This window comes from Ascidia mentula, chromosome 6, assembly GCF_947561715.1.
Source record: "Ascidia mentula chromosome 6, kaAscMent1.1, whole genome shotgun sequence".
Lineage (NCBI taxonomy): Eukaryota > Metazoa > Chordata > Ascidiacea > Phlebobranchia > Ascidiidae > Ascidia > Ascidia mentula.
The window spans coordinates 9,012,472-9,036,602 of NC_138571.1; the positions used below are offsets into that span (position 1 = coordinate 9,012,472).

General features: G+C 37.1%; 3 protein-coding genes across 3 annotated transcripts; 1 reads left to right on the forward strand and 2 right to left on the reverse strand.

The window, feature by feature from the left end:
• Positions 1-1,074: 1,074 nt before the first annotated feature.
• On the reverse strand, positions 1,075-8,269 carry LOC145907117 (uncharacterized). Its single transcript, XM_082994552.1, has 13 exons — positions 8,143-8,269; positions 8,049-8,083; positions 7,930-7,980; positions 7,412-7,465; positions 6,267-7,354; positions 4,830-6,197; positions 4,559-4,696; positions 4,302-4,421; positions 3,975-4,072; positions 3,661-3,837; positions 1,875-2,140; positions 1,594-1,694; positions 1,075-1,164 (listed from the first exon to the last, which is right to left on the reverse strand). Exons 1-13 carry the CDS (start codon positions 8,190-8,192, stop codon positions 1,075-1,077), a joined length of 3,636 nt encoding a protein of 1,211 aa, XP_082850678.1. The 5' UTR covers positions 8,193-8,269.
• Positions 8,270-13,496: 5,227 nt separating this feature from the next.
• On the forward strand, positions 13,497-14,596 carry LOC145905364 (uncharacterized). Its single transcript, XM_082992540.1, has 2 exons — positions 13,497-14,038; positions 14,161-14,596. The coding sequence occupies exons 1-2, from the start codon at positions 13,874-13,876 to the stop codon at positions 14,455-14,457; spliced, it is 462 nt and encodes a 153-aa protein (XP_082848666.1). The 5' UTR covers positions 13,497-13,873; the 3' UTR covers positions 14,458-14,596.
• LOC145905363 (fidgetin-like protein 1) lies at positions 14,468-19,146 on the reverse strand. The gene is made up of 11 exons (XM_082992538.1): positions 18,870-19,146; positions 18,269-18,598; positions 17,744-17,833; positions 17,574-17,677; positions 16,906-17,038; positions 16,567-16,658; positions 16,368-16,505; positions 16,175-16,306; positions 15,942-16,091; positions 15,690-15,836; positions 14,468-14,783 (listed from the first exon to the last, which is right to left on the reverse strand). The coding sequence occupies exons 1-11, from the start codon at positions 19,057-19,059 to the stop codon at positions 14,628-14,630; spliced, it is 1,662 nt and encodes a 553-aa protein (XP_082848664.1). The 5' UTR covers positions 19,060-19,146; the 3' UTR covers positions 14,468-14,627.
• Positions 19,147-24,131: the final 4,985 nt, after the last annotated feature.

Consider the following 24,131-nt stretch of genomic DNA (forward strand, 5'->3'; position numbering starts at 1 on the left):
AAAAAAGCATGACCCTTTTTCTCTCTCTCTCTTACACACACCCATGTGATGGAGAGATTTAAACATTCCTTCGTATTCTGTAACTTATGTGGTGCCTTTTTTGTTTTGCAGAAAAGAAGCTTACCGAAAGGGTATTAAGTAGAGTATATTTTTTTCGTTTATAATTGTATTTGCAATTTATTGCGACTATCTTCGGTGTGAATTAGGATTTTAAAAAGTTTCAAGACTGAACAGTTGTACTATACACCTAATATATGTATACCTTAAATTGTTTTCTTTTGGTTTGGGCAAAATACCCTAAAGTGCTTAATCACCAATTGTGCACCTGCTCTGTAGTGGTCACCAATAAGTTTCATTAACTGTGCAGATCGGTTCCATTTGAAAATTTCAAAGATAATATAAGTTATGAAGATAATGCGAAAGAATTACCATGCTTTTACGTGGCAAGACAGGATCGCCCCACTGCGCAGACGCTTATATTTGTCGATCTCAACTCTCGAATTTTGATCATAAGGTTCACAGGCTTCGCATCAGCCAAGCAGGATCAGCCACTTTCTCATACATATTCGCCTAGAATTAGGCATCATCAGTATCACTTGTTCAATTTTATTAAATCACTTGTGATTCACTAAAATAAATGTCTTTGCTGTATGCAGTCGCGTTGTTTTTTAATGTAAGCGAAATAATCAACAAATAGAAGTTTTGACCTTTGATACAACGCAACCCAAGTCCGAAGACTCCTCCCGATTATTTACCGTTCCTTATATTGCGTCCTTCGCATCGCGCTCACTCTTCTCTGATCAGTCGTACGGACTAGCAAACTGGAAACGACATTTTATGACACGCTTAATTACGCGATTGGCAAAATTTGGAAACAAAGCTGTCATCAAAAAGATGCGAACGAAGTTATACACAACCGCACAAATGACATATTGACAGCACCGAACAAACGTAAGGCAGGTCTGGCAAACAGAAAAATTTAACTAACGATGAGCAGAAACCAGGATAAAATGTTTTGATTGCAGTAATTGAGTATTTTGATAAAACCATTTGTCCCGAAATCCGTTGTAAATTCTAGGCAATTTCTTCAGCTGAAGGGAGATCCGAAACTTTCTGTTTGTCTGAATTTCCAGGCGGGGTCGGTGAAGATTGCGATTCCACGTTCTGCGCATAGAATATAAATTGGATTTATTCAATAGTTTTCCAACTTTCGGATTAAATATTTGCAAAGGATATTTTAACTGTATTTATTAAATTGCTAGGTATTTGTAAGGCACAGGACAACATGTTGTATGACGGGGAGGCACACGTAGTACTGCATATTTCAATAAATCGGTTAAAAGTGGCTGAGTTTCTGTGTGTAGCGCTGGTTCTAACAACAAAGAAGTGTTCTATGCCACTGCATAACAAGACAGGATCATCCCACAACCTTCTTCCGGTTCTAATAAACACAACATTACTACAATTTAATGACGTCACATCGGAGTCCCATTTGGATCGAGATAAAATACGCCCGTGTCACAGTTTCTGTAATTACTTGCCGAATTCCCATTTTATTGAAAATAAAATACACCATTTTTTTTGCAAGTATACCTGCGGTTGGACGTTGTTGTAATATTTGTTAATTATTACATCGCGACCTGTTGCGATAGGTGCGTCTTTTGCACTTTGAATAATAAACGTTTGTTTGTTCGCTGTAAATACAAAAAGGAATTGTTAAATGTTAAAAAAATAATATAATGAGGTGTGGCCTACACATATCTCGGAAAAATATTTTGGATGAGGATTTACATGGATAAGGAACTGGTCAATGAGTTCAAACTTGCCAAAGAAATCAACTTAACTTTATGCAAAAACGTTTTGTTGGAAAGAACTGTTACCTTTTTTTTGCGACAGAAGGTAAAAGAAACCTTCTATTAATGATTGCTTCTGGTCGTTGTTTCTTCTCTTTTCTTTGTAAATTTCGAAAGAAAACTTCTCCGTTCTAAGATCTTTACTTACAACTGTTCCACCTTTCCGGGCACATAGAAAGGAACGGGAGACGATCGGACGGTTCCATATGTCTGTTAACTTCTGTGAACTTTGTTCAATTTTGTAGTAATTGCTTTTGAACAGCAGAAAAACATTTCTTTCCTGATACCTGAAACAAGCGGATAGCCAATGTTTCCTAATAATCAACTCATACAGAAACTATATGTTCTGAAGATTTGTTACACATTATAGGCTGCAAGGCCTTATAGACTGCAAGGCCTATGCTGCAATGCCTAGGCTACCAAGCCTGCAAACTTAATGATCACAATACGTTAGCTGTGATTGCCAAGCAAGGACCTGCGCAGTGGGGCGATGCTGCCAATCGTGCAATTGCATGAAATATTACTGCATTATAGATATATATGATAAAATATATTAAACAGCCCACGCTGTCGCTTTGAATACCTTTACTTTCGTCACAATAACACGGTTTATTTAATACTTTGATTGAACTGTAAGCTACTCCAGTGCTTCCCAACCTTTTTCAGTTCGCGACCCACTTTTAATGCAAGTTTTACTGTGCGACCCACAATGAGATATGACCAAACGAATAAAAATCAATTATAATGCAATAATTTTGCGATCTAATAGAAAACTGTAACATTTAGAAATGCTTCGCGACCCACCTGAAATAGCCTTTCGACCCACCAATGGGTTGCGACCCACTGTTTGGGAAGCACTGAGCTACTTGATATGGCATGATATTCTCTAACTCAGTACAAAGAGTTTTAACAGAGGATAACGTTTATCAGCATTGAAAACGTTATCAATCTGTGAATCAAAGAAACTGTAACGAAACACTTCATAAAGTGCATGTGACACGGTGATGGCAACTTTTCCTAAAACTAAAGGTACATCCACAACAAACATATTTCCAAAGTTTTTCGGTTGTACGTCAACTAAAAAATGTAGAAAACTGCACGAAAAATAGCGGCGACCAAAAATCGTAAACCTTTATTGCTGTGGCGAATTTGTCGCTACACAAGGCGCTCGCGTCCGACAAATGCATTGTTTACATAGGAGAAGACGCCTTAAATAGCAGATATCGAATAGTTTCAAACATAGGAGAATCCACAACTTACATTACCTCAAAGGTCAGGACAAGGTTTAACATCATACAAAAATATGTCACTGTGACGTCACAAACAAAAGGCTCATTTGTTCCTGATTATCGGAAGACCAATTGGCATAGCAGCAATGACACTACCCTGTACTCGTTACGACCGGGATGGTGCATTTCTTTGCTCAGTGACGCGAACTCGTAAGCAACGCTACTGTTAGCATAAACACCTAATTTGGTCGTTTTTTCATGGCAGTCTATGCCGGCCTCTAAAATCAATTGCTTATATATCTTTTGCTGTGAGTGGACAAAACGGCAATACTTTATTGTCTCTGTCGTGTTTTCAAAAGTTTATACAACACGTTCGCAACAAGAATTTCGCTTTTGCCCCATTTTGTTGGCAGCGGTAACAATGCGACTTTGATCAGCTGTATCTCAGAAACCAGTCGCCATATCAAGCTACTTTCTGCCAAAAAGGTTTTCCGTCTCTTAGTTTATTGATTAATATTTTTTTATTTTTTGTGTCACATGCACTTTCACATCATAATAATCAAAATCATTAACGGTACCTTATTGCAAAGCTGTCTTCGTGAACTAAAACCCCTTCATCCTTTTGTTTGCTGTTGTATTCACTGTCGACTATTTTACAGGTGAGGAGACCGATTTCAGCGACCACGTGACACAGCATTACCTTCTTTTTCAAGAGTCCAATTTTAGTTTTGATGTTGTCGACAAAACCACGAAAGCTAAAAGATTTTTGGTCTTAAAAACTACAATAAATTATCCGCCCTAACAGAAACATTGCTGTTGGGTTAAGTTTGTTATCATATTCCAGTTTTAAAACAGTAAGTCTTGCTTGCCATTTATGGCTTATATTACTCACAAGGAAAAATGTGTCGTTTCAAATATTAGTTTGTTGCTGTCATTGAGCTTCAGTAAAGCAATTTCATCCCACGATATTCCATCTTCGCTGCTTTCAATCTAAAAAAATCACTCGTTTTAATCAAACCTGTACTGAAGTCTTGCCGCATGACTGACAAAACGTTGGTTTATATACAAATTTTTGTGTCACAAAATCAGTTAAAATTTTTTGATACCAGCATGTCTGCATAGTGCAAAGAACTAGTCAAAAATTCAACTTACTTATAGTAACATATCAGAAAAACTACTACAGCCCCAATTTTAAATAAACGTTTGCATGCACACTTACGAATACTTTTACATTCTGCCGTTTGAACCTTCTCATAAAGTTGGTTGGCAAAATAATTTTAACAGGTTGGTTGAATGTTTGTCCACTGGGTTCACATCTCAAAACGGGAGTAATGCGAGTCTGCAAGTAAACGGTAAGAGATTATTTGTGGCATTTAAACTTTCTTGTTAATATGCAATTATTTTATGAAAGGAAATACATTGAATAAATGTGTACTTGTTGCAGCCTTTTCTTCAATATTAATACCCGTGACTCACTGATTTTTCATTTTCCTCAAACAAGGTAGTTATTGAAATTTCTACTTCGGTGTTTAAGGCTTTTTGAGGAACATTTATTCGGCATCCGTTTTGCTGAATGCTGCTTTCTTCCTCAGAAACAGTGGCATACACTCTTTCCTACGTTACACAATTACTTTATTAATCATAAAATTATTAAATGTGCCGTATCAGTCTTTATATGTCTATTAAGAGAACTTAGTTTATTAATCACAAAATTGTGTGCTAAACCTTACAGCAAACTGCTTTCTACCTTTTGTTGAAAAAGACTGAGGCATTGGAGATTGTCTTTTAACTCAATTAATTGCGCTGAACTGTTTTCTATTTCCTTTTGGTGTCGCCTAGCGTTTTCGACATTTTCAGCTTTTTTCTTTGCTTCCAATGCTTGGGCGAAAATTTCCATTGCTTCTTCGTACCGTCCTGTATTGTAATACGTGTAACCGAGGTTGTTTAAAGTGTAACCGTACACCAATCGTTTCGGTGCGTCCTTGCCGTATGTACTTTCTAATAGCTTTAGTATCTCCTTTAATGTCTCTTCGCGTCCCGACAAGTCATCAGCAATATACTGACTATACTCGATGTGATGCAAACACCACGTGACACTACTCAGTCTGTCTTCTTCGGCAATGCTTCGTGCTTTAGTTATGTTATTCAATAAATCACGCAAGATTGGAATCACGTGAGTGCTTATAAGATTTTTGCTGTCAGGCTGCTTAAGTATCATCATTTCAGACGTCTTCTGTATATTCCATGAACATCGTTGGATCCAAGTCACGTTCTGCTTGGGGCTTGCAACGTTTTCCAACAAACCTGAGCAAATTTGAAGAAAAACGACAGCGTCAAAGTAGCGATCATTGCGTAAAAGTTTGTAGGCGAACTTTTCCAAATCTTCGGTGCTAATATTCATCTTGTACTGAACTAACAAAGCCAGAGAGGATCTCGCGTCTTTGGCCTCTTCATACTTTTTGTCTTTTACTAATTTTGTATACCTTTCTATCAGTTCGGTAAACTTATGTCTGTGTTCTATTTGTTGAGGTTCATCACTTGGCGTTTCTTTATGAGGCAAATTGGTTGTATCTTGTTCGGTGCTTTTCAAACGAAGAAATTTCACTAGTTTTTCTGCTGATTCTACTCTTTTGAGTTTGGACTCTTGGCTATCTTCGAAATACTCGACCGTTTCTTCGTAAGTTGTTTTGATAACTTTGTTTTCTTTCAGCAAACTCTCTGTTTTTTGAGATTTACCTACAGTAGTTTTAGTACTCTGCACAACTTCCACCTTTGATTGATCGATGGAAGTCGCATCTGGCCTTTCTTTAATGACTTTGCGTTTTTCGTTGATTGGCTTTGGCGAGTCAGCAATATTTTCTTTTACATTTTCTTTATATTGATGAGGTTGGATAGAGCTGCTGTTAGCTTGAAGCATTGGGTTGTTATCTTTCAACTTATCAACAGAAGCAGCGAAAGTGCGACCTTCATCGGATTGCACACGAGGTTCACAGGAAACAAGGTCACTACTTTCTGCAAACTCCTCTTTCTTTTCTTCTACGTCGACAGTAGTTTTGACTTCGGATGTCGTTGTGAATTTATCATCTTCAGCCAGTTTTGTTGTTTGGGTTCCAATCTTGTTTCTCACAGAAACTTTACTTGTGGAAGGCGTTGCAGTTTGTTTTGTCATTTGTATTTCTTTCACAGGTATTTTTAAATCTTTTCCAAGGGGGACTTTCTGTTGTTTTTCTTGTTGGTGAATTTCTCGGTCAGCTGGATGTTGCACACGTGGTGGATCGGATATTTCAGATGTCGACATAACTTCAGGTAAATATGTCTGTCCAACTTGAGGCGATGTACTCTGAACTGACTTATATATTTTAGTATCAGCTTTTGCATGACTCGATTGCAAGTTGTTACTGGTCTGTGTTTTAACTGTGACTGGAAGCAAGACAGTGCGCTTTTGCACTCCCTTGTAATTTTCTTTCGCTTGTTGGACAATGTGTTTTTGTTTAGAAAAAACAGACTTTCTGTCTCTGGCAAGATTGGGATAAGGTGGAGGTGGTCCAGCCTTCCACACAGCTCGGTATATTTTGCTCGTTTCGTCTGTAATTGTTTGCTTTTTTAAGACAATTTCTGTCTGGGTTTCTAACTTGCCCACTCTCCCTGCTGGTGTTAAGTCGGCAACTGCTGTTGAACGTGTAATTTTCATCCTGGACTTTACTGGGGGTTGAAAACCCATTCGGTTTATTGTTAAACTTTTCGTAAATTTCACACTCTTTCGCTGCCTGTTGTTGGAAATGCGCTCCTCGTCCGAGCTCCAATTTTCTTCACAGGATGTTTCCGAGTCTGAGGTTTCTTGATCTGACTCTTCTGTCTCACTAAAATCGTTTTTTGCATTTTGAAACTGTGGAAATTTTCTTCTTTCCGTTTGTTTGTGAATGTACTGTTGTTTCATGGCGGGTTCCACTTCGCTGCTTTTAAACTTTGGTTTCCTTCTTGGAGTTTGTTCTTCCATTTCTGCTGAGTCAGCGGTCGTAGTTTGTAACAAGTCATGGTCATTTTCCACTTCTTCTTTGTTCTGGAGATTTCTTCGTTGAACGTTTTGTTTCGTAACTTTCTGTTTTTGTCCATACTGCATATGTTTGACTGGTTGAGGTCTGGATGTTTGTAATTTTACTTTAGTTTGTTCCACTACAGTTTCCTTTTCTACAACTACAGTTTTTGTTTTTCTTGTACTTGGTTGATCATCTGATGAATCGGTTTCATAAAACTCACTTCCATCATCATCACCTTTAATATTGGATAAAACATGTTTTTAGTGGCAATAATAAACACACATCAGCATACCGTGAAGGTTGAACAAATCTCCCAGGGTTATCGGATGCTTGTCGCAGAGTATTTCTATGGCAACATAGCAGTTCATTTAGAACAGAAGCTATTCAATGTAAATCACTTAAGATTTTGGACCCTTGATTATGCATTATTCAAAAACCCAAAATATTACAACATAGCACTAGAACTCTGTTAATGAACAATACTATAATGTGAAAACAGTGTTTTTGATTTTCTGCTTTTAGTATTATGTCCACAAATAAAACGTGCTTCTCTGCCTCCGAAAATTAAACCCGCAGAGATGGATTAAACTCTAACCCTAACGACGCAGCATGAATGAGAATTCTGAGATCCCTCCTTTCCTCAATGCTCTAGTCTAGAAAGTGCAACATGAGGAGGCGCTTATTACCTTAATTGTTTATCCACCACTGCGCGCAAGTAAATTTAGGTATTTGCAATAACAAGCACTCTACACAACATGTTGGCTTATATTTTGTTTACACTACACTATAAAAGGTATCAAGTGAACTTACCGTCAACTTGACCTTGAAAGCTGTCATCGTTTCGTTTTGTTGGTGGTTGCGCTGCAAAATCCAAACACAAATCTAACTTTGTGGCATTCTTACGGTGTAGCCTATAGTGCTGAATTTACCTTTGGCAACATCTTTTGGCCTCGACCAGAAAAAACTGGTAATAAATTTTCAGGTTAATCGTTAAAAGCTTTTCTATTTTAAATGGCAACTTACCTAAACTTGTACCATTTATTGTGGTTACTTTTTGATTGGTCATCAGGCATTTTGCTATCGTTTATTTTATCAATTGATAGGTCTACGTCTCTAATGACACAATCTGCCTCAAACTTATTTCTTTTGCGTCAACTTTCCGACTCGATCAACTGTTTATCTGCGATATGTAAAAACTCTCAGTAACAAGAACAATAAGTGTAGGCTAAGTATCATGGTTACCACCCCAATTTTTTAACATTTGAAGTCATCAATACGTGGACTTTCCAAAATCAACACAAATGGTGTTCATTTACCGAAGCTTTAGCTATAAAAACTCTTGCTGTCTCGTTTCGTTGGGTGTCTGGCTGTAGTTTGTTTGTTCGATCTGTTTTGTCAACGCCAAAAATGAGTAACTTAATCTCGAACCTTATTGTCGCTTTTGATGTTTCAAGTAATCGCCGACAAAGGGGTGTTATTTGGCATTTCAAGGTTTTTATTTACACTGAAAGTATGTTGATATTTAAACTGTCTGGCTGCCTATACACGTTCGACAAAACTGCAAAATTAATTATCTGAAATTATGTGCATGTTTACAGAGCTATGTTTGTAATTATTTTACGGTTTTAAAAGAAACCTAATTAACGTGAAAGAAAACGTTTGGAAATGGTTGAATCACTTTAAACTGATAAAACATCGGAATAGTTGCAGCGCGCGTTTTTTACACTAACGTCCATTGCCGTGGGTTTGATGTCGACGTTTTTTACACGAAACAAGTTATCTTTTGTCAAACTGTTTGGGACCGCAAACAGTTTCCACAATTTAAATACCTTTTCGTATGGTGCAAGACGAACAAATACGTCAGCAACTTTTGAATTTTGCAAACATTTGCAAGGTTAAACGATAGTGTACATAGAAGGCACTATATAGGCTTGTCATAATCTCATTCTTTTCATATTTTGTGTAAATGTTTTTTTTTAGAAATCGCCTTTTTTACATTCGCTCACAGGTAACGCCTCTGCTTATATCTCCTTTTCGTTTCTTCTTTTAACGTAGGCTACTTTTCGTTGTCACAAAGACTGCATGGTCTATAAATGTTGAGTTGGAGGTCATGGATCCCACCCAACATCTACACGCTGTCTTTGCAACTGCTACGTCACCCACCACCCTCATTCTGGCAGAATTCTGGCAGAATAATTTTGCAAATTTGCCACATTCTACAAGGTACAACAGGCATTTACTCAAAAATTGTTTTTTTTTGGATTAGAATCAAATTACAGAGATGAGCAAGCAGATCAAACCTCAAAAAACATTTAAACAACATTTTCCGCAGCTGTATCAATCAAAAAAATCGCGAATTAAAAAAATCGCCTGGTTTTGCGATTCAGCATAATGGCGGCATGCGAAAAACTAGTCTAATACAAAGAATTCTGCTCGGCGTTCTTGCAATAGGTGCCAATATTGACCAATATCAAGGGAACGGAAATTTAATGCTCTACAACATGCAATTAACAAATTTGAAATTAAGGTGCCGGATGACCTTCAAATCGCCCATTGAAGACGACCCGCTTTGAGCGAATCAGCAGCGTAATGGCGTAATGTCGGCATGCCAAAAACTTCCCTATTAAAACAATTCTGCTCGGCGTTCTGGCAATAGGTGCCAATATTGACCAATATCAAGAGAACGGAAATTTAATTCTCTACAACATGCAATTAACAAATTTGAAATTAAGGTGCCGGATGACCTTCAAATCGCCCATTGAAGACGACCCGCTTTGAGCGAATCAGCAGCATAATGGCGTAATGTCGGCATGCGAAAAACTTCCCTATTAAAACAATTCTGCTCGGCGTTCTAGCAATAGGTGCCAATATTGACCAATATCAAGAGAACGGAAATTTAATTCTCTACAACATGCAATTAACAAATTTGATATTAAGGTGCCGGATGACCTTCAAATCGCCCATTGAAGACGACCCGCTTTGAGCGAATCAGCAGCATAATGGCGTAATGTCGGCATGCGAAAAACTTCCCTATTAAAACAATTCTGCTCGGCGTTCTAGCAATAGGTGCCAATATTGACCAATATCAAGAGAACGGAAATTTAATTCTCTACAATATGCAATTAACAAATTTGATATTAAGGTGCCGGATGACCTTCAAATCGCCCATTGAAGACGACCCGCTTTGAGCCAATCAGCAGCATAATGGCGTAATGTCGGCATGCGAAAAACTTCCCTATTAAAACAATTCTGCTCGGCGTTCTAGCAATAGGTGCCAATATTGACCAATATCAAGGGAACGGAAATTTAATTCTCTACAACATGCAATTAACAAATTTGAAATTAAGGTGCCGGATGACCTTCAAATCGCCCATTGAAGACGACCCGCTTTGAGCGAATCAGCAGCATAATGGCGTAATGTCAATAAAAACTTCCTTATTACAAGAATTCTGCTCGGCGTTCTTGTAGTAGGTGCCAATATTGACCAATATCAAGAGAACGGAAACTTAATCAGGTAGAATATCTATTCACAATGTAAAGGAGTTGTCACCCTGTTTCCTAATAGTGGGAAAGGTTTTCTATATTCCCAAATTATCGCCCGATACCTTTGCTAAACATGGACTACAAGATCTCCTTAAAAGTCGTCAACGCAAGATACGTGGTTTTCTATCGAAGGAGCGACACGGCTTCCAACCGCACCGATATATAGGGTCAAATATCCGGTTGCTGTTCGACATTATCGACATTAGGGACCATTACCATGTTTCCACATAGGCCTACATGCAAATTTTCGACACCATATTTCTTGGAATCGTTTGACATAGAACGTGGCCAAGATGACCCACTCTCCTTAACTTTGTTCGTGGTCTGCATGAATAAAAATCATCCCTGTTTGCATTGTTTTTACAAAAGGTTCGGATACTGATTTCTCAAAAATGTTAAAAAAATAATTGAATTAAACTTTCTCCCTTCCCTGAAAAAGCCAACATAGTTATGAACCTTTGGGCGACCAGAGGAATAACCCTTATCGGGAAGATAACTATAGCCATAATAGGAAAGAAATAAAAGCGTTACCATATCTTAAATTTTGCATGGGCGGGGGTATGATAGATAATGAGAATCATATGTTGCCTCTTAATTTAAAGCGCTGTTATCCAAACCTTTTAACCATACAAAACCAATCTCCAAACACGATTTCTGCACCAAAACAGAGGTGCTCTTAAATTCGTCGGTTGTTCCATAGCAAAATATTGAAGACTCTTATTTCTTTGAAAACCTTACATTGTGTCAAAAGTATGGCGATGTCAATAATATGTCCTCATCAACGTCAATGCGTCATAAGGGACAAACAAAAAGAAAGGCAATCTTCGACCAAAACGAATTTCAATGCCAGGACCAAACTTTATTTTATCAAAATAGGACTAAAGACCGCATATTAGCAACTGTATAAAAATAGTTTTGCCCGCGGGGATTGCCCGTCTTGTACTCCTGCGTCATAGAGATTCTCAGTTTCGTCACAAGGCAACCGGTGATGCATTGGGGTCAATTTTCTGGTTGAATGAGCAAGAAGTCACGTGGTATAGCGATTTTCAGCGTGTTAGGTGCAGTTTTAGTGCATTTTTTGTTTTAATAGGGAAGTTTTTCGCATGCCGACATTACGCCATTATGCTGCTGATTCGCTCAAAGCGGGTCGTCTTCAATGGGCGATTTGAAGGTCATCCGGCACCTTAATTTCAAATTTGTTAATTGCATGTTGTAGAGAATTAAATTTCCGTTCTCTTGATATTGGTCAATATTGGCACCTATTGCCAGAACGCCGAGCAGAATTGTTTTAATAGGGAAGTTTTTCGCATGCCGACATTACGCCATTACGCTGCTGATTCGCTCAAAGCGGGTCGTCTTCAATGGGCGATTTGAAGGTCATCCGGCACCTTAATTTCAAATTTGTTAATTGCATGTTGTAGAGAATTAAATTTCCGTTCTCTTGATATTGGTCAATATTGGCACCTATTGCCAGAACGCCGAGCAGAATTGTTTTAATAGGGAAGTTTTTCGCATGCCGACATTACGCCATTACGCTGCTGATTCGCTCAAAGCGGGTCGTCTTCAATGGGCGATTTGAAGGTCATTCGGCACCTTAATTTCAAATTTGTTAATTGCATGTTGTAGAGAATTAAATTTCCGTTCTCTTGATATTGGTCAATATTGGCACCTATTGCAAGAACGCCAAGCAGAATTGTTTTAATAGGGAAGTTTTTCGCATGCCGACATTACACCATTACGCTGCTGATTCGCTCAAAGCGGGTCGTCTTCAATGGGCGATTTGAAGGTCATCCGGCACCTTAATTTCAAATTTGTTAATTGCATGTTGTAGAGAATTAAATTTCCGTTCTCTTGATATTGGTCAATATTGGCACCTATTGCTAGAACGCCGAGCAGAATTGTTTTAATAGGGAAGTTTTTCGCATGCCGACATTACGCCATTACGCTGCTGATTCGCTCAAAGCGGGTCGTCTTCAATGGGCGATTTGAAGGTCATCCGGCACCTTAATTTCAAATTTGTTAATTGCATGTTGTAGAGAATTAAATTTCCGTTCTCTTGATATTGGTCAATATTGGCACCTATTGCTAGAACGCCGAGCAGAATTGTTTTAATAGGGAAGTTTTTCGCATGCCGACATTACACCATTATGCTGCTGATTCGCTCAAAGCGGGTCGTCTTCAATGGGCGATTTGAAGGTCATCCGGCACCTTAATTTCAAATTTGTTAATTGCATGTTGCAGAGAATTAAATTTCCGTTCTCTTGATATTGGTCAATATTGGCACCTATTGCAAGAACGCCGAGCAGAATTGTTTGTATTAGACTAGTTTTTCGCATGCCGCCATTATGCTGAATCGCAAAACCAGGCGATTTTTTTAATTCGCGATTTTTTTGATTGATACAGCTGCGGAAAATGTTGTTTAAATGTTTTTTGAGGTTTGATCTGCTTGCTCATCTCTGTAATTTGATTCTAATCCAAAAAAAACAATTTTTGAGTAAATGCCTGTTGTACCTTGTAGAATGTGGCAAATTTGCAAAATTATTCTGCCAGAATGAGGGTGGTCGTCACCCCATTGGTTCGGAAAATACTAATACACCATAACACAGCCAGGCCGCAAACCCTGATCCGCATATAAGTCTGAGTAACATACAAATTCAAGCGATTATTAATTGTATAATTGATTATTGTATTTTAATTTATAACCAAAATAACAAGTGGCTGCGTGGTTGTTGGCCTACACAAAACTACTGAAGCATAACATGATGTCACAGACACAAATATTGTATTGTGGTGTATCAGGGGATTTTGGTTGTTCAATTCCTAGAAAAATTTTTTTGTTATTTTTTGACTCGCGATTTTAATAAAACGACTAAAACACTTTACAAACCTGTATAGTGAACCATAATTCGTGTCTGGATACGAAGTTTGTAGAATATTGCAGTTAAATGTTGTCTTTTGTGTGCAAACACAATCATTAAATTCTTGGTTAAAAAATTTAAATACTTGTGTTGGTGGGAAATAAGGATTCCGTTTTAACTGAATGTGGGAAATGAGAAATTCTTGGTGTGATTGAGCTTCTGGGCATTCTAATTTAACATTGAACTAGTCCTTTTCCTTGTATATCTTTTAATGCTGACTAATTTAAAGAATAATATGTGTTTTCTAGTTGACGTTTAATTATTTCATCTGGATTGTTGTTTTAGGATCTGAAATGAGTTTTTTATTTCGCAAGAGGTCAAATAATAATCAGTCCCCCAGCTCTAGCTCACAAGATGAGGAAGTCGATGGCTTTGTGTTAATTGGGCAAACTAATGATGAAAAAAATACTGTGAAACCAAAAGATGCAGTTAACCATGAAACCCCTCCATCATACATGGTTAGATGCAGTTTTTGTAAGACTTTTTTTGTGGAGAAAATTTATTGTGTGACAGACAGCTTTTGAGGTCAAAAACTATGCATAATATCTATGTTAATACAATAGATATGACTTTATCATAGGCACTCCAGCAGCAAGAAACATCTGAAGGAATTTCCCATCCTAACCAACATGCCAGCACGGTTTGCAAACCTTCAATTTCATCAACAAAAGAAAAGCCTGTAAACTCTACGTATGAGCACTTAAGTTCAAAGGATAACCGCACTGCGGTTAAAGACATACCCTTTCAATTTGCATCATCTATTGAAACTTCTCTGCGCCATGAAAACCTAATGGAAGGTTTCATCATGCCAGCACTATGGTGTGACACAAATGTGGAATATAGTTTTGAAATGGAACATTCAGTTTTAAGTGACTAGATCGTTTTTTTCTAACTTTAGTTTCACTGCATGGGTGTGTCGTAGCCACAACATGTGGTATTATTTCGCTCAGAGTGCTACTTTGACATGTATGTATTTGTGCCTTGCGTTGCTGTCATTTAGAAACTATGCAATATGTATGTACTTAAATAAAGATAAATATTGAACAATTATAATGTTCCACATCCAAATGTTTCATTCCATGTTTCATAGGCCTCAATGTCACTTCCTGACACACTGGTTTTAACTCTTCTCAACGCCATTTTGAAGTCCTGATGTTGTATAGGACGAACATCATCCTTGTGGATGTGTGAAATGTCTGTCACCTAAACCATTAATTGTTTTGGATGAAAGTATTTGTTGAATTAAAAAAAGTATTCTTCGGTTACACAAACCAAAAACGTTTAGACCAGTGGTTCCCAACCTTCTGTGGTTGGTGACCCCCTATATTGATTTAAACTAACTTGCGACCCTCACCATTTTTTTCCAAACAGCAATATCAATCAAAGTGCATTTTACAGTATATCATTTATTGGCAATTACTTTGCTCCATAAGACGGCTGACTTGCAACTTCATAGCCAAGTTTGAAATCCGTGGTTGAGTATTTGACAATGCTAAAATCTGAAAACTACCTCCCAAGTCAAATCTCTGACGTTTCAAACCGGCTTCATGACGTTTGAAGAATTCCTAATCTTTTTTTCACGTGTTGGGGGTGCATGGTGTGTAAATGGCGGTTTAATTTAGACGGCTTGATTCAGCACTGCACCACGTTGCACAAGACACACGGAGGCTTTTCAGTGCAAGTGCACATTATGCGGGTAAATCCAAACTTCAAATATTCTTCAACATATTTACGCTTCTTCTCCATGACCAGAGTTAAAGAAAAACACTGCACCTTCATATCTCACTGCTACTTACAACTGAACGCCCTAAACTGCTTTTTGATACTTTTATTGTTGATGACAATAATTGCTGTGATGTTTCAATGACAATGCCTGTGCACAATGTTAGTGGCACATAGCCTACTGCTTATCGTCCCTGACAAGACAAAGCGATAGTAGGCCCAACTAGTTGTAGCCTATGTGTTGTAACCAGTTATAAAAACATCACATATATGTCGCGACCCCCTCAGGGGTCGCGACCCCCAGGTTGGGAACCACTGGTTTAGACCGAACATTAACCAATTCTATTGGTATCAACACAAAACTAGTTTAATTTAGGCAGTACCAACCTTTAAACTACGAATTGGTCCAAGTGCTGCTTCTTTGCATAAGTTGGTTACATCAGCACCAGAATAACCTTCTGTTGCAGATACAATATTTCTGATGTCAGTTTCATTCAAATCATGCAATTGCTGCTTCAACAACTTTTGTATGATCTCCAAAAAATAACAAAAATATGTAAATCTAACTATTGCATAATGCAGTAAATTGACTGATTGTCATCAAATTAGCAATAATAATATTTGAGTCAAAACGCTTACTTTTCCTCGTGAATTTTCATCAGGAAGTGGAATATAAAGTCGTTTAACCAAACGTCTTCTTGCAGCTTCATCTATTTCTTGAGGTCGGTTTGTTGCTCCAACAACTAATATTCTGTCTTCAGATGAAGTGGTTGCACCATCAAGTTGTACCTTTTAGTTCACAGGAATACAATAACTTTGACACTAATATAAATTAAAAACAACACTACATATCTCACTCCAGGTATACTCACAAAAAATTCAGTTTTAATTCTTCTGGAAGATTCATGTTCAGTATCTGATCGTTGTGATAAAAGTGAATCAATTTCATCAATAAATATTACACTTGGCTGGTGCATGTTTGCTACAACAAACAGTGCTCGAACCTAGAAACATATACTGAAAAATGAGACACAAACTTTGAAAAATTGACCCATTTACGCTAACCAATTTTTCTCCTTGGCCTATCCATTTTGAGGTCAAAGAAGAAGCACTGATACTGAAAAATGTTGCGCCTGATTGACTGGCAATACATTTTCCAATTAATGTTTTCCCTGTTCCTGGAGGACCAAACAACAAAATACCCTAAAAAAGTCAAAAAGTTTTAATCTACAGGAAAATTTCCAATTTTGTTTTTGATTCTAACCTTGGGTGGGCCTCTCAATCCAGTAAAAATGTCTGGACGAAGTAGTGGCCAAACTACTATTTCCTTAATGGTTGATTTGGCATCTTCCAAACCTTGATAAAACTGCATTGTTTTATATTTGCTAAAATATTTGTTTTAAACTTCATTGTCACAAACACACTTTTCCTTCTGACAATATATTTACTTGCCCTATATTAAAATACCTAATAATGTATATATTTTTTTGCCTTGTTGTAGCAAATTTTCCAATAGACCAATGTTTTTGCCCCAAGGAAAGGTATTAGTTTATTACCTGTCACAAGGTTTACCTGTCACAGCGACAATCAAGTATTTTTTTACCTGCTATATCATCCCATTCAATTGATGGTCCATGATCCATAATTTCGCTCAGGATTATTTCTATTAATTGTGGTTCAATTCCTTTTACCTTTGTGTCAACATCTTTTCCCTTTGAAGGTAACATTCCACCATCCTACAAAAAAACAAAAACTTTGTCCACAAAATTTGTTGATTAGGTGGGAAGTCAACAAAAATGTTGAATAGTGTGGAAATAAGACGGAAAGTCTGTTTTTTAGGTGATAATCAAAACAAAGAGCCACTATTTACGGAAATGGCTACAAGACATGATTTGTGTCAGAACAAAATTCATACACTTTTGAGTAAATACGACTTGCTTGGTAGCTGTAGAGGAATCTAGCCCTCGGTTAGGCATTGTTTTATTATCTGTGACAGCAAATTACTTTTGAGTATATATATATATTTGTTCTATTGTGGATACATCAAAAAGGTCTGGGTAAAATGGTGTTAAATCACCTTGGTATAAAGAATACACAGACCAGTAGTACCATGTATTATATTACACAGGTTACCTAATTCTCCTGGATAATAATTTTCACTTATGTTACATTACAATGGTTTGTTGTCTTATGTTTGTAGTGGTAATGTCAACTTTCAGACAACTATATTGGTGAAATGTATTTTATGAACCAAAATATACTTTTTCTTACAGACACACAATCCGATTCTTCTTTCCCTTTTCCACATGGAGGAACAAACTTTGAAAAACACTGGTTTCGTGGTCTGGACCCCAAAGACTTCTTGACAGATTTACCTGAAAACATTTTTATAAAAGTTTTTAAAAGGTGAAACAAGTTATTCTGAAATAAACTTATCTAACTTTGGGGTGAAATTGTCTTGGTATTGTTTTTGAGCTGGTCAATTTCATATTGTTCTCTTGCAGACCGGAAAGCAAACTCAACCCCAAAATCTGTTGTAAAAACAGTATAGTGTAAAGAAACATATGTTACCCATTTATTTACTTTCTTTACCCACAGGTTTAAAAATAATAAACCAATTTCAACAAAAGTATAATTAAAAAACCCTAATTTCCTATGTGAGTATATATTGATAACATATAGGGACATGCAATATTACAAAGGTAAACAAACAGCATAGGTTGAAGCAAGTATTTAATAAAATAATAATAGAAGTTTGTTTATATTGAAAAACATTCATTCCAACATTTTACTTTTCATATATCAGCACAAGTCACATATTTTTTGTTAATCCTCTTTTATTTAGGCCTCTATCATTCTGGCGTCAAAGTTTACATTTTCAAGTTAAGATAATTTAATCTCAGATAAATGATGTAATCATAACAATCGGCAAGAAGCAGGCACCATACACAATTAATACAAATTACCATTTTCATTTTGAGTAACATCCATCTTTGGTTTTTTTGGTTGCTGTGTGCTGGAGTCGCATGGCCGCGAATTGAAAATTTTGTTTGTGTTTTGCTTAGTGTTAATGTCACTGAAACTTTTAGTCATATCAGTTGTGCTGCTTGGTAACAGTTTGGTTGGTGATTTATTTTGCATTTGAACATTTTCCATATCTTCCTTTCCATCTTCAAACAAATCTCTGCAATTGTCTACTGATAAGGAGCTTATCCAAGCTTTTGATTGCATATTTGGATTATTTACAAGTTGCAAAGCTGCAGCATAACAACGATCTGTTGAATTTTGTTGTTGCCCTAAAAAAAAATTCACAAATCCATGAGTCATTTGTCTTACAATAAAATCTTGAATGAAAAGTTTGCGTCGCCATAATGCAAACATTGGGAAAATATTAGGATAATTTTGCAATTTCAGCACTTTGTGGTTATATCAATGGTAAGTTCACTTAATAATAAAAACAAGCTAAATCTTCTAGTTTTTCACATACAACGCACAATAATTTGCAACAGACTGTGAATTATGTTTTTAGACAACAGTCTTTGTTTCATAAAAAAATCACTGCTGTACCATATTCGGATGTTTCCATTTGAATAACCATTTGCTGGTACTTATTTCCGAATTCTGCTTTCCATGTTGATGTTGCAGCTTGGGTAATATTGCTCCGAATAATGTGTGACTTGTTGAAACCAGTTTCGTTGTCATTTTGTTGTAATGAATAGTTTCTTGCTTGCCACAAACTTTTGTGCATGCAACTCATAATTTGTGATGGATGGTCACATTATCATAACCATAAATAGTAGGTCATAAAAATTACATCCTATCATTTCATAAAAATTGCATCCTATCATTGCCTTCACCAACAACTTATTATGTCAACTTAAAAGTAACAAAGGGTGCTGTTGACGTTTTTGGAAACAATAATGTCACACAAAACCGTCAATAGTTATGACAGTTTTAGTTTATTAATGCACTTTTTAATTCAATTCAAATGGTTAAAAAATTGTAAAAAAAACATGTAAAAAAAAACTTTAGTATAATTCTGACTTCACATCAACAGTGGGTCGCACGTCACAATGCTGCAGGTAAAGAGTCACGAAAAATGCATTGGTTTAGATAGAAATTCTTCAAAAAATGCATGTAACGCAGTAAATAATTTTGTGGGATTTTTTTTTGTATAGGCAAAGCAAAAATTGTTAAAGAATATGAGTACTAAACACCAAAAGCAAAAATTTACGTTTAGGCAAAGAAAAATGTCTGGAATTAACCACAACTAGCATGTCTAGCAGCTGCATTGATGCATGTAATTATTGTCTTGTGGTGGGTAAAATCGCAGCATATGAAACAAAATACTCAAAATCAGATTATAAACCTGTTCTCCTCTCCTAATTCTCTAGGTCACTTTGGAAAGTTCAGCAAAATATATTTATACAATTTAAGAAATTTTCCTAACTTAGTTGTATTGTATGTACACACTAACAAAAAACAAACAAGCCTTGTCCGTCTGCTGTTAGTTTCCAAGCGATCAATACCATCGCCGCAGTAAAAATGCAAACAATAGCCAAGCCAAGTTGTTCCAGGCGTGCTGGTTGCCCATTGCCGTTAGTTCCGGACGTTCTTTGCCTAAGCGCAAATTTTACTTTTGGGTGCCTGGTAATTGTATTGTTGGACATTTTTTGCTTTGCCTAAACATAAAAAAAATTTCCACTAAATGAATTATGGCTGCGCTACACGCGTTTTAGTAAATAACTCCTAACTAAACCAATGCATTTACAGTACAGCCAATCTTTACCTGCAGCATTGTACTTAACCAATGGAGTCTTTTGGAAATCCCGCCAAATGCTATTCAACCAAAAAATTACTGACAATAGAAATTAAACATATTATTGTAGATTCTTTTCGCAAGGATATTTAATATAACTTAACCTTAGTAGCGTATGCAAAAAAAAACATAAAAAATATATAGCCGTCAAAGTAACGGTTTTGTTGTTTTAGGTTTGTTTACGCTCGAATAATTCGTTTTGGGTGACTGTCGCGGAATGTAACAAAGGGATCTTCAGAAGGACGTATCGCCCTTGTACAGCTTTAGAAGTTTGTAGTGGATTAGTTTAGTGATGTTATAGGTAGTAGTTTATATAAAAGTTGGGTTGTGGGTAACTTTTGTAAACAGTGACTTTCGACCATCGGCTAAATAGGCCAATACTATTTAGTAGTTTTTGTGTTTTTATTAATATGTAGGGCTGTCCAGGTGTTTTAAAGCAAGAAAAATGAGTTGGAACATAGCACTAGAATATTTTGAAACAGTGCAAAATGTTTTTGGCACTCTTCGATCAGCCAACACACAGGAAAATCGAAATGGATTTATATTGAACGCTTGCGAGCATGTGCTTGCGAAATCCCTTCGAAAATATTGCGACCACGAAGGTAAAGAAACAGACACTGAAATAAGCTCAACAATATTCCATCAAATGGGGAAAGTTTATCTACGCAGAAGCCCTGATAAGGTATGCTTGATCAAAGCAGCTGCCCTTATGAATGCGGCTATTTGTAGGAAATCCAGCAGGGAAAATGAAATCAGACAAGACTTGGCTAGACTTTACCAACACACACTAGCGCTGTCTGGGTCACCGTTACCCAACATTGATGTGGAATTTCAATCAGCTCGATGTGGCAAACAACTTGAAGTCATGCGTGATGAGGTTGACCGCAAGGTAAAACACGTAATTCAAGCAGAAAAACAAGTCCTGGACTTTGAGAAAGTAAAACTGCGTAAAATATTTGATTTTGAGTGTATTCAGGAATGGATTACCAAACAATACGTGAATATAATGAACGAAATAATGCATTATTGTGTGAAAAGTATGGGAACGCCTCCATGCAGATACGCCCTGGTTGCAATGGGATCGCTTGCAAAGCTTGAGATTACGCCATATTCTGATTTCGAAAATTGCATTCTCCTGGAACGAGGAGTCGAAAGATTACCAACATACGAAGGAATCATAGAATATTTTGCTTGGGTTGGAGTGTTTTTTCAATTTGTTTTGGTTGGACTGAAGGAAACAATTGTACGTTTTTTGTCTATTCCATTTCTTAACGATTCAAGCAACCCGGTTGAAGATTGGTTTTTTGATGTTATCACCCCATGTGGGGTTTGCCCGGACGGATTGGACAAACGAGCAAGCAAAAATCCTGTTTCAAATGAAGCAAAACTGATAAGATCTGTCGGCGAAATGTTAAAATATGTTGATCCAAGGTTCAAAGCCATGAAAGATCCACGTTTGGCGGATATGCTCACAAGAACAAGCTTCGTTTCGGGGTACGCTGATGTCCATGATGACTTTGACAGTGAGGTGAAGAAAATTGATGTAAGAGATGATATCCATCAACATAAAGTAAAAAATCTGGAAGAATGTTTACGCAACTTCTCCACTTCTAAAAAACTGGTATACGTCCAAAGCAACAAGGAAATTGATATTAAGCGTCTTGTTTTTCGCGGCCCTACCATGTTCGCCGGGGCATTAGGTAGATGTCACAACGTTTACGAGGCGTCTACGTTTGAGGTTGTGAAAGGACTAAGGGCACAAAACATAATCTCCGAGCAGTTTGAAACGGATTTTTTGTTTGCTATTGCCATGGCTTGTGAAGTTCGATTGCTCGTCTACGGAAAATGGAGAAGTCACAAAGACCGAATAAAGTCGAGACCAAGTTGGAATATATCCGAATCTAATTTGCGAAATTTAATGGGTGAAAGGGTTTCCCTAGCTTTTTTCCAAATTGCTTGCGAAATACAGAATCTGGGATTTCATTTATTATCGCCTGCAAATAATGAACAGCTCGACGATCAGGATTTGGATAAGAAGCTTAACAAAGTGCGTGTTTATTACGCCTTGTCATTGCACGACAAGGCATTGGAACTGTGTCATGACTTTGGTTGGGATAATGTGGAACAGCAATCCCCACCGCAATGCCTTTACCAAGTTGCACTTTGTTTTTTCGACAAAAAATTATACAAAAAAGCCCTTCGTTTTTTCTTACTCTCAAAAGATGGCTTGGAAACCTGCAGCAAACCTCCACACCTCGATCTGATTGACTGCTTGTTGCATGTGATGATATGCTACAAGGAAGTTGGGGATATGAGAAAATCATTGGAGTATTTGTCGTCTACCATGAAATATGAATCTTATCTCGGGGTCCCGCGAAACGTCCCAGTCTCCGTGGGTTCTTTAAAAGACTTCTCCGGTTTTTCTGTTGATAAACACCAGGAAACTCATTATGCGGTCGCAACACGGTTGCATTGGGTTGGAAAGTTTCAAGCTGCATTTAATCCCTTAAGTGAAACGGCCTTGTCTTGCTACAGAAGGGAGCTGGCCTTGAGAAAAAGACTATCTGCAAATCCTAACAACACAAAGGTGGCCAAATGTTATTTCTGTATTGGTCAGTCCCTTGTGGCCCGGGATAAAAATACAGATGCCTTGGAGGCACTAATGAATGCCAAACGCACTTACGAGCTTTGCAGGGAAAATGTTGATCGCAAACTTTGCAAGGTGGAAAACGTCTTGGGCGCCGCATATTTGGCATTAGGAAACAATGACAGTTCTTTGCAACATTTTGAGGAAGAATCTAGACTGAGATTTGAAATTCCAGAAGAAGTTGACCTTGACAAAGCTGCCGCTTGCTTTTTTAACATCGGCTGTTTGCACAACTACGGAAAGAGAACAACATCAGCTTTACTATATTTAAACACGACAGTGGATATATTGGACTCGCTTTCATTAACACCTAAGCGTAATATGTTGTTAAGGGCATGCAAAGCTATCATAATGCAAGTTACCATGAATGCTCGGTTCCGCAGACTCACAGAGAATTAGGTTTTGAAGATTTTTGTTTTAAACATGATATCCCCCTTCGTTAGATTAGTTATTGAAGTGAAAGTTTTATCTGTCAGCGTTTTTTTACGTCACCTATTTTTACGTCATGTTTCCTTAAATGCCCTACTTATAAAACGTCAAGCAAGTTTTGAACATGAGTTCAAACGTATTTTGCAATGGTAATCAAACTGAAGTTGTCCAAAACGATGGCAAAAAAAACTTTTTCCTTACACGTCCTTGTTGTGTTTCGCCCGCATACCCAATTAACTGCCGAACGTAGTGTCGCTTTTCATAGCGTTTGTGCTTGTATATCACGAAAACATGATGACATTTTGACCTTGGTAAATTTATTTTTTGGTCTTGCATGCTGTCATTGTAATGGCATGATAAGGTATGATTTGGTTTGATGGTTTGTGGATAGTTCTCTTTATAATACTCCCCAACTTAAGTTTCTATCAAGCCCAGCATTTTTTATCGAGACGGGCACCGGTGTGCTTCACCTAAAAAAATTACTGTTTTCGGAAGTAAAATTTAGGCATGTGAGCCATTTTTTAGTCTTTTCAACAAATATTCTGACATTGATTAAGGCAGTTTGTAGTAGACGTAAATTTAGTGTGGGCGGCTAGAATACGTTGCTTGTTTAACCAAATTGAGTCGAAAAAAGAAAACAAACAAATCAAGCAACCGATGGTTCAGAGAACTTTCCACTTCGAAAATTTCTCCGTTTTTTTAATTTGTTTTATGGCAAAATTTAAAGAAATCCGTCTCATTTAAATAAAAAAATGTGAATATTTTTTTGTAGTGTGTCTTACCGGTTCATAAGGCTATTTATTTGTAAAAAAAACACTTTCTTTTCAATTATAGAAGGTGATAAATTTTCCAAAACATTTTATATCATTTGAGGTGAAAATCATTGATATGACAACATCCAGCAGAGTATACAAACACGCTACAACTCAAATTC